General features: G+C 46.8%; 2 protein-coding genes across 3 annotated transcripts; one reads left to right on the top strand and one right to left on the bottom strand.

Annotated features, from left to right (window-relative positions):
• Window positions 1-1,412: 1,412 nt before the first annotated feature.
• Window positions 1,413-3,366, top strand: LOC100384575 (uncharacterized). The gene has a single exon (NM_001177083.1). It carries the CDS (start codon window positions 1,779-1,781, stop codon window positions 2,994-2,996), a length of 1,218 nt encoding a protein of 405 aa, NP_001170554.1. The 5' UTR covers window positions 1,413-1,778; the 3' UTR covers window positions 2,997-3,366.
• Window positions 3,367-7,067: 3,701 nt separating this feature from the next.
• Window positions 7,068-13,333, bottom strand: LOC103640843 (putative CCA tRNA nucleotidyltransferase 2). Of its 2 annotated transcripts, NM_001346634.1 has the most exons (15): window positions 12,919-13,268; window positions 12,160-12,290; window positions 11,679-11,796; window positions 11,257-11,309; window positions 11,059-11,108; window positions 10,895-10,993; window positions 10,461-10,570; window positions 10,184-10,311; window positions 9,926-10,016; window positions 9,395-9,478; window positions 8,324-8,386; window positions 8,070-8,214; window positions 7,771-7,935; window positions 7,544-7,641; window positions 7,094-7,429 (listed from the first exon to the last, which is right to left on the bottom strand). In NM_001346634.1, the coding sequence occupies exons 1-15, from the start codon at window positions 13,240-13,242 to the stop codon at window positions 7,316-7,318; spliced, it is 1,773 nt and encodes a 590-aa protein (NP_001333563.1). In that variant the 5' UTR covers window positions 13,243-13,268; the 3' UTR covers window positions 7,094-7,315. The 2 variants fall into 2 exon arrangements, with proteins under 2 accessions (XP_008662527.1, NP_001333563.1); XM_008664305.4 differs by having other exon boundaries at window positions 7,068-7,429; window positions 7,544-7,935; window positions 12,919-13,333.
• Window positions 13,334-13,893: the final 560 nt, after the last annotated feature.

Raw genomic sequence — 13,893 nt, 5'->3', positions numbered from 1 at the left:
GCTAAAATTGGGAACGACTGCTATGCAAGCAGTCCTTCTTTACAAGCGTGCAAGAAAACCATCTGATCCATTAGATTACGACCTAACCGTAGGTCACATTTAACCATTAAACCCTTCCACCACCAGCTCAATAATCTTTATTAAAAAAACCCATAACAAACTATGGTTGTATCTGTGGTTGGATCGTAATCTAATGTGTCAGATGGTTTGTTTGCACGCTTGCAAAGAAGGACTGCTTGCATAGCAGTCGTTGCCCCTAAAATTTAGCACTACACGTTTGGCTAAACTTTAGAACTTGGACATCCAAATAGGGGTGCTAAAATTGAGGTGCGAAACTTTAGCACCCACTAGTAGTTTAGCCCCTAAAGGTGTGCTAAAGTAAGCTAAAAGTGCTCCAGGGCAAGGAAAGAACATCTTCTACCCTCCTCACCCTACACTCTCTTTTCCTACCACATACAAATTAGGGGTATGGTTGCTATATCGATGTGCTAAACTTTAGCACCCTGCTACTAAAGTTAAGCACATGGAATCCAAACAGACCCTTAGAAGGGTGACACACATAGAATGATGACGTGAGCGATTAAACATGATGTCAGACTCGAGTTCGCAACAAACTTATGTTAGGGGCTGTTTGGATCCCTTCGTTTTGGTGGAATTGGAATTTACTTAATATTAGTAGATTATTTGGTTTGAAATTTGACATTCCACCACATTCCAAAGTTTAGATATAAGTCTATATCAAATTCATAGGGTGAGGGGCTAGAAATTGATTTTATGTATCATTAGTCCATGTTTCTATTCTGCAGTTTATGGCATGTTTTTGACTCGCTCCTCTATAGTAAAATTGTAGCATATACATATCTCCCATAAATGACCAACAACAATATACACATATATTTTATATAAAACCATATTTGCTTAATTGATGTATGCCTAAATTACGATTAGTAGAATGAAATTTAATTCGAAGGATCCAAACAGAGTCTTAATAAAAATGACAGATGGAGGGTAACGAAGCCACGTTTTATCCATCCATCACAATGGCAAAAATAAAAATATTCACTGCGTGGAGTTCACACCCATGACGACTTTTGAGTGTTTGAGTTCAAACCCATGACGACTTGTGAGTGTTTCATGTTACCGTATATGCTAACTTAATACTAAAGTTAATCATAATTACTATATACTATACCTAGTAAAACCATAGTGCATTTCGTGTGTGTATCACGTTTTATTCTTTATTATAGAAATCATGACGCTCCACTTTTGATCAGGGAAATCCGGAGTCGGCTGTCCACCAATCAAAACACAACCAAAGTGGGAACGTGAAAACGAGAGGAGACGCCACTCAATATCTGCTCTGCTCTAGGGTTTTATAGAATTGAGAATTGCCGAAAAGGCGGCAGCATAAACGAGAGAGTAGCAAAAGGCCGCCGCAGCCCCACCCGGGCACCCTGCGCTGTCTGTCCCTCTCTCTCTCTCTCTTCCCCCCGCCCCCGCTCCTCCTTTGGCTGGCTCTGGCTGCGCTCCTCCCTCTTCGTTCCCAACCCCACCCGCGCCCCACCCAACCCCGCGCCGCCTCCCCTCCCCCCTCCCCCACCGTGCGTGCCCTGCACGTGCTCCCTTCTCCGCCCTACCTCCGGCCGCCGCCACACCGGGTCACGCGGCCCCTGGAAGCGAAAGGCGCCGCCTTTCCTTCCGGCTTCCTCGCTGTAACGGAAGGTTCTTCGGCGCTTCCTTTGTCAGCCGGCCCCAGGAAGGGGAAGCATCTCGGGAGCATGGACCATGGCGGCGGGGGAGGAGGGGGTGGGGCGCCGTCGAGCAGCAACAGCGCCGGAGGGGCCGCCGCCGGCGGCGGCGCCACCGCTGGCGGCGCGAGCGGCGGTCGCGGTAGCGAGCACCACCCGTTCTACTACGCCGGGCCCGCGGCGTCCAACTCCGGAGTGCCACAGGCCCAGCAGCAGCCGTCGCCGTTCGCTGGCGCGCTCGCTATCGCGCCCGTGCCCGAGCAGCCGCAGCCGTCGTCCGCCGACAAGAAGGCGCTCGTGCCTGCGGCCCCCGCGGCGGCGGGGCCCGTAGTAGCCAAGCGGCCGTCCAAGGACCGGCACACCAAGGTGGACGGGCGGGGGCGGCGGATTCGGATGCCGGCGCTGTGCGCGGCGCGGGTGTTCCAGCTGACCCGCGAGCTCGGCCACAAGTCCGACGGCGAGACCATCGAGTGGCTGCTGCAGCAGGCGGAGCCGGCCATCCTGGCGGCTACCGGCACCGGCACCATCCCGGCCAACTACTCCTCGCTTAACATCTCCATCCGCTCCGGCGCCGCCGCCCCCGCCGCCCGCGCCGCGCCGTTCCCGGCGCTCGCGCTCCACCCGCACCACCACCACCAGGCGGCCCCCGCGCACGACATGTCCGCCATGATGGCTGGGTACCATCACCACCTTCTCCCGCCGCAGCCGCAGCCGCAGGAGGACCCCAGCGCCGGCGACGCCTACATGCGGAAGCGCTACCGGGAGGACCTGTTCAAGGAGGACGACGAGCGCCAGGATCCGAGCGCGCCCAAAGCGCGCGAGCAGCAGGCGGCGACTCCGCCGCCGCAGCCGCAGCCTTCCGCCACAATGTGGGCCGCCGCCGCCCCGTCCGGCGGGTTCTGGATGCTGCCCGTGTCCGCGAGCTCGGCCGCCGCGGCGCGGCCGGCCGAACAGCCCATGTGGTCCTTCAGCGGCGGCGGCGGCACGGGCACCGTGCAGGCCCCGCTCCAGTTCATGTCCAGGGCCAGCTACCCCGGTGGCGCTGCAGGCGGCGGAGGCGGAGCCATGTCCGACACCAACCTTGGCATGCTCGCCGCGCTGAACGCGTACAACCGTGGCGGTAGCGAGGAGCAGCAGCAGACCGAGGGGGAGCAGCAGCACGGCGGCGACGGCGGGGTTAACGATGACGGAGACGAAGATGGTGACGACAGCGCTGAAGAGAACAATGGCAACAACAGCTCACAGTAAGCTGTAAGCCCGCGACGACAAGCTTGGGGTGACGATGATGATGATGAGCAGGGATTCCGCCACCATGATCGCATTTTCCTGGTAGCGCTAAAGAATTTCGGCGTGTCTTGTTCGCTGGAGGATCGCCCTGAGCTGTCGCCGGACTGGGGTTAGGATGATTGGACGGAGGAAACCAACCGCGGGATCCAATCATAGACGCACAAAAAAAAAGGAATGGTGCGCTAGCTTTTGTGCAGGAAGCAAGCAAAGCAAGCCGAGCGAATGCAGGAGCAACACTTCTGGCTAGTTCATTAGTTCTTTTTTTTTCCTTTTGAATTTGTTTGTGTTGATTTTTTGTTTGGATTGTTCTATGAATGATTGCGTTATTGAGACGGGTGTGATGGTGATGATGATTAGTGGGTCCAAGCTAGGGAGGGCCAAGGACATGAGTTTGAGAGGGTTCTGTATGTACAGCTGATTGATCGTCTTGATTTTTTGCTGCATTGTTGATTCCATTCTAGTTCAGTAGTTCTCGGTAGTTGAATTGCGACTCCTCGCGCTGTTTTATCCTGCTGCATGTTTTCTCTCGTGTTCTGTGCTGTTCCGTTCCTTTGCTAGGTTCGTAATACTCCCCATAAAGCAATGGCCTTTTGGCTGAGATAGTGGGCTCCACTCTCTAACAAGTAAATTTATTGTATGTGTTTCGATATTGGAAGAACATACATTTAGCGCGCAAGATTTATACGGGTCTGACTAAAATGTTTCAACTTTCAGTCATCGGTGCTTATGCTATCACCAACATTGATAACCAAACTCGTAGTATGGATTACATGCAGTCGAGAAAGAGAGGCTCTCAGATCTCTTATCGAGGTGGAAGTGGAGCTAAGAAGTTGTTAGGTGGAGTCCTAGCTAAGTCTTGGTTTGGCGGGGCCCCGACCTCCTGAACCTCGTCGGCCTTTCTCCTCCTGTTCGTCCTTGTGGGCTCGTCTCTATCTGAAGGCGTTTGGTGGTTTCTCTAGGAAGGAGCTTCTAGCAGGGATAAAACCAGTGTTTTACCTTAGGTGAGGCCCCGTGTACTCATGGGGCCCAATGTTGCATGATTGTCGCTCATTTATCGTGGGGGATGACGTGAGGTGACGATGGTCCCAGGCGCTATCATTCGGTCTACACCGACCCTGGCTTCCATAGTCTGGAGCTCGGCACGGTCCGTTGTGTAGTGCCCCGCGGGAGGTTTGCGCACTCGAGTCTAGTCCGATAGGTTATAAGTGCGCCACAGGCCAAGGGGCGCGCGAACCATAAATGTGTCGCGGTTCGGGGGCTCGTAGGTTATGAGTGCTATGCGGTTCGAGGGGTTTGTTGGTCATGAGTGGGAAGCAGACCAGCGTCCACACTGTGGCTCGGTGTCAGGCGTGATTAATGTGACCAATCATTTATGGCGGGTTAGTCTGGGGCCAGGCGCGGGATCCACTCAAGTGGTTTCCTTCCAACACGCCCAGTCTCCCTTGTCAGGCTCCGCCATGCCTGGCCCCAGGCTCGGTGCCATAGGGTCCGACCGGGGGCGGGTCCTTCCAAGGTCTACGCGCCTGCCTCTTCCGACTCACTAACGGGCCCCAGCAATTAGGGGTTCTTTCCTCAGCGCGCTCACTGACCAGCGGGTCCCAGGGACCAGGAATCATTTCTCCGACAATAGCCCCCGAGCCCTCGAGGGGAGAGTGTCTCCCTTCTGGGACTGATGAAGGGTCGAGCATTGCCTTTTGTCTCGGCGTGTACTTCCATAATTTTGCACGCTTGGTATCGAACAGTCACTTCACTTCATACGCGCGCTCGACTTGTGTCCTGTTTCGCCGTGTCTCGTGTCCTCTTATAAATAATCGCGCCCTCGAGCAGTTTTGTTACACCTTGCTTCTACCTTCTTCGAGACGATTCTTCCGCGACCCCTTATGGACCCAGGCAAGCGTCCGGTGGATATTTATGGACCCCCGTGCTACGCCCTCTTTGTCAGAAGATGATTGACTCAGGGTACGGGCCTTCCTTCTCTGGTCCCTAGATTCTTGTGACGATATTTTTCTCATTTTCTTCCTTGCGTAGCCAAGTGATATCGATGGGACAGGTGAAAGACTTCGGGATGTCCTTTTGCCACGGCGGGATGCCGACTCTTTCGTCGCAGACTTCCTCGGACCTCCGGTAGAGCCTAGCCGCCACCAAAACGGCGCTCGAGGTTGTCGATAGCGAGGTGGCCAGTCTACATGCTCGCTTGGAGGAGGCGGATCGTCTCGTCGCGGATAGGTGGTGTTAGGGCAGACTTCATTTCTATTTGTCTCACTCCTCTCTCTCCCTATATCTTTGATTATCTTGTGTCGTTTTCAGAGTTGGAGCTAGAGGTCACCGACCTTCGCGAGGGTGTAGACGAGGTGGTTGCCTTTGTCCATGCTTAGGGCGTCAATCGAGGAGAGCGCCTCCTCGATGTCGCCAATCGGGTGCAATTGGTTGTCCGTCGCGGTGCTCGTCGTGGTGCTGCTGGAGTCCTGGCTTTCGTGGGCTACAAGCTCGGGACTGCCGATATGCCGGAGGGCACTGCGGCTGGTGCCCTAGAGGATTTCAAAGATGACCTTGGTGGTTCAGATCATGGCGCTCAGTGGGCCCTGATCGACTGATCCAAACAGACTATTGTTTTTGCGGGGCGAGCCCCTGAGTCTCCCGTTCGTTATGGGGGATCCGTCTTGGGGGAAGGGACGCTTCGCCTTTTTAATATTAGCACCTAGTAGTGTGTGGCGGTCCTCGAACTTGGCTCGCTGTGCCGTTTAGGTCCCCAAACTAGAAAAAAAACAGGTCATGTAACTTGATCTGCAAAACCATCATAAATCATGTTTGCTCAAATCGGACACCGACATGGTATACCAAGTTAGAGCACAACAAAGAGGAGTTGAATAGGGAGAATGATTGGAGTGGAGATGAAATACGAGGAAGAATTGTTGAGGGGATATTCAAATATGAATAAAAAGTATGGCAACCATCCTCAACTGATATCATTGTTTTTTTTTTGTTCTTTTTTTTTTTGGCGCGTGAGAAACCATCATGCTGTGGTGAACTGCTGATTGATGAAGGCACGAAGCTGAGCTAGGCATTTCTGGTAGGCTGGAAAGAACACTCGGGAGGCCAAAACGGAGCGAAGACGACAGCAGTGCACTCCGGACGATGATGCTGGAGCCTGGATGACGCTGGGCAGAGTGTATATAGTAGAGCAGTGGTGGTGATCGGGAAGGATAATTCCATCCATCGCATTGCCACAGGCGCCGATGAAAGGACGGCGCGCTTGATTACTTAATAGCATTATTATAAGTATATAAACAAAAAAAGATGAGACAGACAGGGATGTGGAGCGACGGCGACGGGATGAATTGGAGTTGAGATGAATGATAATGAATTAATAATAACAAAACGCAAACGCAGGCATCCTTATCCCTTTAATAATTGCCCGCCGCGTCAGCGCTCAGCTGCGACCTGCGAGGCAGGCTCTCCTCCCTCTCCGGCCGCTGCACCGCGCGCGTCCCGACCGGCCGGCCGGCTTCTCTCGGCGCCGGTAGACGAGCTGAACAAGGCTGGCTGCCTCCCTGTGTGCTGTCTCTGTCTGTCTGTCTTGCAGCAGGAACCAACTGTGCGAGGCGCGGAATGGAAACATGTCTCTTCGCGTCTCCTAGTTCTAGGCGGATGTGTGTGTGTAAGTGCAAGTGCAAGGCTGTGGCGTGGCGTTATCCACTCCGCTGTTCGAGCCATGTACTGACTATACTAGCAGTAGAGTAGACGTCGCGCGCTGCTGTCAGCAGAAGACAGCGGGAAAGTGACGGCAGGGGCAGCACAGCAGCACTCCTCTTCGTGCGGCGCGGCGCTGCGCGGCCAAAGGGACAGCGCAGCGAAGAAGACTCTTGCCGTCCATTTCAACACGGCAAGCGAAGCGAGATTCTCTGCTCCATTGACTGGAACCGCCACGCCTATTCGCTAGTAGGTTCCAGCAGGCACTTATCAGTCTTGCCAAGTGCGAGGGTGGCTTATCGTCTTTCCAATTTGAGGCTTATGGACATATATACTACGAGCTCAGGACAACTATATTTCTTTTTGTGCTCAGGACAATTATATTCATGCTATATTTTAATATTATAGATTACCATCTCTCTCTCTCTCTTTCGTCTCTCACTCTACGTTCAGGACAGGTTTCGAACAAGGGAGAACTGGCTGTCTTAGCAGCAAGAGTTCACCGTCTACGCAAAAAAACTGTTTGCAAGGGGCAGGCAGTTGCTAACCTATCTGAAAACTGACTACGACCAAACTGTCAATTTTGATTATCAGGTGCTGGACTCCACTTTCTGTCGTTTTGACTGCGACTGCTTCATCCACTCGACGCACTCGTCCACGGTTCCGTCCGGATGCGCAAGCTGCCACTTCAGCACACGTTGTTGCTGCAATAACAAAACAGGTTTTTTTTTTCTTCCTTTGTCATGCTTTTTTCAGAGTCAAGAACTAGCCTGATCTGGGAAAAGGGAGGGGGGGGCAGAGCAGGGTCAGCAGCGTACCCATTTTCCTATCAGTGGACCTCCGGACTTGACCTGCATGACTCCCATAATCGATTTCCCGTCGAGTATCGGCTTCAGCTTCCACACCCCGTCAAGATCTGGAGCAGAGAACCAGTAAAACCAGAAAAGTTGACCAAGCGTATGAATGAACAAAGTAAATCTCGGCGCTTGCAGGTATGGGGGAAAAAACCACCCGCAGATTCCACAACCATCATTTGTTAATTTACCTAGGTCGGTTATGGAACGCTCTGCTCTGATGTATTTCTCTTTCCTCCGACGCAGCTCGTCCTGCTCGTCGAGGGTGCCAGCAGGAGTTCCAGTTTCTCGGTAGAAGAGAATGGATAGAAGCAGCGCCACCCGCCAAAACTCCTTTATTTCTCGGAGTATAAGCCCTGAAATGTTATACAATGAAAGAATCAGATGCGTATCATGACATTGAATAATCAAATGAATAAACACTGAATGATAGAGACCGGTGCTGAAGGCTTGACAAATCAAGAAAACTAGTAGCATGCCAAATACTGACCTGCAAAAACACGCTTCACGCTGTCTCCTGGTATCTCAAGGTACTCATCTTCCAGCTTCTCTTTGAGAGCATACACGTCAGCGTTTGACTCGAGGAGAGGAATCAACTCAGCAAACTTTTCGCTAGCAGCATGTATGTTGACAACCTTTAGGAGTGAGCACGGCGTTTGTTGCGAGTTAATTTGCGGTCGCGGTACACGAAATGAACCAGAATCACAAACCATGCTGTTGGGGGGACAAGGCAGGAGAACATACCGTTTCAGCATCGCTGGTTTTCAACTTTAGCGAGTCCTTGATAATAAAGCTAGAAACAGGAGCCTGGTGATGATGCAACAGAGAGGTTTAAACAAACAATTGAAAGAAAAAAAATGCAACAAACGTGAAAATGGATATTTGAGAGCAGCTTTATTTGTTGAAATGGGCTTTAATATCTAGATTTCTTTTTATTTGCTCATTAAAGCTAGGCACCAACTTTAGCAGCCAAAGAAAGCAAAGAAAAGGTAGAGCCAGTTCCGGAGACTCCTACGTGAGTGAGGTATGGAAAAGGGATAAACCGAGGCAAACCTTCCCCCCACAAATGCGGAGAGGCTGCTTCAAACCCTCGACTCTCACCGCTGCACCAGGCTTGCCCTTCTCAGCCAAAGCAAGCATGAAAGAAAAAAATTGTTTATGGTGCAACATGCTATCTACTTATCTAGTCACCAACCTCCAATCAAGGTCTGATTAATGGGCATCAGAATCCATTTAAAACTATAAACTGTCCATCCACAGGAATAGAAGCTATGCATGTGAACTTCCCCTAACATGCAGTTGTATCAGTAACAAAAAATATAACAGTTTTTACAAAGGTAAGTAAGGTGCATAGGACAAATACACCAACGAAAGGAGATGGCTCCTTATCTGAAATCCAAATAGCAAGCAGTAACAAAAGTGTGACTGCTTTTGTCAAAAGTGGCATTTTCAAACTGAGCTAGAGGGTACAGACTTGTTTTTTAGAGTACTTTAAGGGTTCACTCAAACCTAGTAGATATAACAAATAATTTTTTTGGCTGCTTAAACAGTTAAAGTGTGTTATGATGATTAAGAAAAAGCATCAAGAACACTGCACATAATGTTGCATGCTGAAAAAAAGAAATAGTCATGGCACTGCAAGCTTGCCTCTCCAGTTAATATAGCATAATACTATCAAGTAAATGTACCAATTGATAGTTGCTTTTAAATGACTTATTAGTGACACAAATGGACAAACTGAACCATTACAAAATTTTCAGAGCCTTGCATTAGAAAAAAAAAGAAAAATCAGATGATGCACAACTTTATTGTTACCTTCTTAGATCTTTTGTCCAGGTAGAACATACTTCGGAGGGGGTTGAATAATGCACTATACAAGTACAGCCTTCTTCGCTCATCCTAAACACGATAACATATCTTAATGTTAAGGGAAATCAAAAGAGAACAAATTATAATCAAATAATTCCTGCTAACCATAATAAACAGCTTGATAAATTTCATAGCATCAGAAACTCACTAAAGGGAGGTAAGATGAAACTGGAGTTACAGCTTGTTATCACATCACAGTAGAAATAGAAAGCTTTAATTATGATTCACTTTGTAATTCAATCAGTGCACATTTTCTGTAGATAGCTTAAGTAACTGATCAGTACCAACGAATCTGACAAAATCTAACATTTCAGAGTTGCATTGATTTGTGGTTCTTATTTGCAATGGAGTTATAAAGTATCACTCTTTAAATAATTTAAAGCAGAGCAAAAGAACACAAACAAATCATGAGACATAAAGGCTGTTTTAGCCTTTCAGGATGCCCATGTATCAAGAAGTATGATAAATATTTTAGACCTGCGACTTGGAGTCAGAACCACTGCTGAACACACAGCTGCCAATAGAATATGCAAGATCCCAAGCTGCTTCAATATGTGAAACACACTGCCTGTATACCCATATAGGAGAGAAAATATGAGACAACTAAAGCAGAGATGATAATGGACATAAATAGAAAGTGCATGATGGTGTTCATACTTCTACAAATATATAACCAAAATATCTTGAAATAAAACTCAATAACAAACAGTTGCCTGAATTGGAACAAGGACATACCAATCACACTTGTCAAAAACAGGAGGGTTGGATTTTTCAGGAAAAGAAAATACAACATAAAATAGCCCCAAATCGCGGATGTCACACATTGCTTTAACAGGGTGTTTGTCTGACATCATGAGATCAATCTGCAATACAAACAAAGAAAATTGATGAGCAAGGGTTTTGAATGCTATTTTGCTAAGTTCGTCAAAAAATGACAAAAGGCTTGCCGTACACTAAAGCAACAAAGAAATGAACAAATAGTAGTTAGTTCTAAGTGGTCTATGCATCCAACCTCGTGACCGATACGTTCTCTACTAATCTTCGTGCCAAGCTCTGACTTCACCTTTTCATCAGATGCAGCTTCCTTCAAATCTTCATCTAATGTAAAGTTGAATCTAGCAGCTAAGAGATGGAAGCAGCATTAGCCTGTGCAAAGAAAATATGATGCAAAGAAAGTTGTGTTCTCTATTATGATTCATAGTATTCATTTCTTCATGAGGAATTACACAAACAGTTATGGAGACAAAAAATGAATTGGCCATACATCAAAATATCTAGTAACAGAAGCAATAAATAAGTTCGCAACTTGAATTGCCTCAGTAACATGAATGAATTGTAACACCATTATCCATCTACTAGGAAGTAACTTATCATTCATACTTTCTCAATATAACAAATTTAGCATAGAAAAATCTTAGACATCAACGGGAAGATGCTTCGAATTACCGAATCTTATTGCTCGAAGAACTCTAAGTGGGTCATCAAGGAAGGTAGCTTTGGCGGGTAAAGGAGTAACAATAAGGCCCTTCTTGAGATCCTCAATACCTTCATGATGACATAGCAGCATGAACATTGTAAAACATTACTTGAACTTGTACCATCAAACTCACCTCTTCCAGTTAAATCTTCAACCGAGTTATTGTTGATATTAAAGAACAAGCTGCCAAAGTTAGAAAGGGAACAAAATAAATATAGGTTTATGAAAAGTAGGCATGCCTTCAAAGTTTTGATTTCAAATTAGCATCAAAATTGAAATGGTGAAAGGATGGTTTTGGAGATACATAAACCCATCTGAAAATGGAATATACCTATTAATTGTCAAGTCCCTGCGGTATGCGTCCTCCTTGGCAGTACCAATCTCCTGCAAAACATGACATGGCCATACACAGGATATAAAAGGCTGTGTACAAAGACTTAGAGTGGAAGGAAGATAAGCTAAAGAAATGAAGCAGAAAACAAGAAGTTTACAAGCATTGAGCTGAAAAAATGTTAATGGCTACCTAATGTAGTTGAGTCAACATGTGTTTTAATTGTAATGATATAATTCTCCACAACAAATTAACAAAGTAATCCACGCCAAACAGAGACATGTCAATACAAAGGAAAATATTCAGCTAAGCATATAGGAATGTGGCCCATATCTTTCAGTACCAAATAAATATGCAACTTGCAAACAGATAATATGACAAGGTCACGAATAACCATGCAAAGGGATTATAGAAGTACACACCATTGTAGGGATACGGCTGTTTTCAGTATATGTTTCAGACCGCAAGTTAACAAAATCAATCCAGATGTCAAGAATAAGCATCCTAGCAGTTTCCAAGTGCTTGGATTGATCGGGGTTACTGCAAAAAAAAAAAAATCATTATCCAAGCTGATGGATATTCAAACAGCTCACTTGCTTTCAGCCAACAAGTGCAAAATGGTATAAGCAGCAACAGTTTTTTTTTCGAACACGCTGGAGAACTGCGCATCATTTCATTAATAAGAGAGAATAAATTGTACAAGGGAGAGGACAAAGAGTAGAAAAACTCTCAGCACGTCAACCCAGAAAAACATACACCTCACCTGATTACTTACAAGAAGAAACAGCCTGTGACAGGGAATAGAAACAAATACAGACTACTTAAAAGGATCATCCAACCCCACGAACAAGCAGCAACAGTAATAAGATACTCATTAGAATTACCATAGTATAAATCACATACCATTGGATAACACCGATTCCTTTCTGCTGCTCCCCTATCAACTTTGAGTACTCATTTACTTTCTCACAGAAATTCTGACCCGTCATATTGTCAAGGGCAATGTCAATGTCAGCGGAGTCTTTCCCTAATAGCTGCCAACGCAACAGTCAAATCATAAAATTAGACAACAATCATTCTATACAATAAGCCCCAAAAATATGATGCCAAATGGTGTTGCACTGTTGCATCCAAACTTTCCAAGCCAAATGCAGTAAAAAACATAGCTTTTCCCATGCATGCAAAGTTGTAGGCCACAATAAAAAAAACAAAGAATGTCCACCCTGAAAAAAAAAGCATAGGATGGAGAAACCCCTTAAAATTATCATCATATGGCTAGACCAAAAATACAGTAAGCCTTGTTAAATCCCACCGAATGGATGAATCATTCCTGGCCATATGCAGGCATAAAACGCTACATTTGTCCGTTATTTGCCTAGTGGGGAGCAAAATAACACCATTTACCTAATAAATCACAAAAAGCTTTATACCGAAACCTTCAGAAAGAACCTAAATGACTCAATTCAGTGACATTCGACATAACAATGGAAAATCCCCTTTGTATCAACAGGGGACAATCACACGCTAAAACCCAAATATATTAATCTTAAAACCTAATTACAGCCGATTTTGAAATTTATCTACCTCTTTCTGATACTCTACGAGTCCACGTCCAACGGGGCAAGAGAAAGATATCCTAAAGAATAAAATGAAAAGGCTTACCTTATCACGGACCCATCCGCCGGCGACGCGGAGCTGCGTGCCGAGACTGAAGTGGCGAACAACCTCGAGAAGGCGGCGAAAGATGCGCTCCTCCGTCTCCGTGAGCTCCACAGTCTCCTTGACCACAACGCTCCGCTGCTGCTGCTCCGGCGAACCAGCCGCCATGGCGGAGTAGCCGGAGACGGCACGTACGGGGGAGAAGATAACCGCGGGGCGCTTATGCGAGTGGCTGCTTCGAAGAGTAGAACAAAGCGCCGGCAAGTGGCGGCGAAGATGGGGAACGACGAGGAGGAGGCAGCCGCGAGGTAGGAGGCCAGGAGGCATGTGGCGGCGGTCTCGCTTCCCCTTTTGTCACTGCCCTAACCGCCACGGCATAAATTTAGGCGCGTCGTAGTTCACAGGTATGAAAATGGATACGAATTGTCCAACAAATTTAATATTTATATATATATATATATACAAAAGTTTATCTTTTCTCTTCTCTACTCTACTAGTCTGATTCAACCTAAATAAAGTTTAGTCTCTATCCTACCAAATTTTTAAATAATAATTACTAGTATTAAATATATTTTAATTACAAAACTAATTATACATATAAAGATTAAAAGACTAGACAAAATTGTTAAACATAATTAATCATATTTTAATACTTATGACTGATATTCAGATATTTGATGTGACATGAACTAAACTTTAGTAAGGGAAACCAAACACACTCTAAAACATCAACTTTCGTTCCACACTTATCATACATCACGTGGAGCGTGCACATTTAGGGCCCGTTTGGCAAAGCTCCAGCTCCTGCTTCTTTAGCTCCAGATCCTGATCCTCGTGAAGAGCTGATCCTCCTGATTCTCCTAGAAAATCAGAATCATTTTTAAACTGTTTGGCAAGTAAACTGATTCTTGCCTTCTAAGAGTTGGTGGTCTGTGGCGATTGTCTGTTTTACCCTTTGCAGTTCAACTTTGTTACAAA

This window comes from Zea mays, chromosome 10, assembly GCF_902167145.1.
Source record: "Zea mays cultivar B73 chromosome 10, Zm-B73-REFERENCE-NAM-5.0, whole genome shotgun sequence".
NCBI classification, from domain to species: domain Eukaryota; kingdom Viridiplantae; phylum Streptophyta; class Magnoliopsida; order Poales; family Poaceae; genus Zea; species Zea mays.
This window is presented reverse-complemented; position numbering and strand designations above follow the sequence as displayed.

What these genes read in the sequence shown, in the direction of transcription:
- LOC100384575 (NM_001177083.1), top strand. Translation starts at nt 1,779, where the DNA reads ATGGACCATGGCGGCGGGGGAGGAGGGGGTGGGGCGCCGTCGAGCAGC.
- LOC103640843 (XM_008664305.4), bottom strand. Translation starts at nt 13,242, where the DNA reads ATGCCTCCTGGCCTCCTACCTCGCGGCTGCCTCCTCCTCGTCGTTCCC. An exon ending in CGTGAAGCGTGTTTTTGCAG is followed by an intron (nt 7,936 to 8,069) that starts GTCAGTATTTGG and finishes ATAACATTTCAG; the next exon opens with GGCTTATACTCCGAGAAATA. An exon ending in GTCCACTGATAGGAAAATGG is followed by an intron (nt 7,430 to 7,543) that starts GTACGCTGCTGA and finishes TTGTTATTGCAG; the next exon opens with CAACAACGTGTGCTGAAGTG.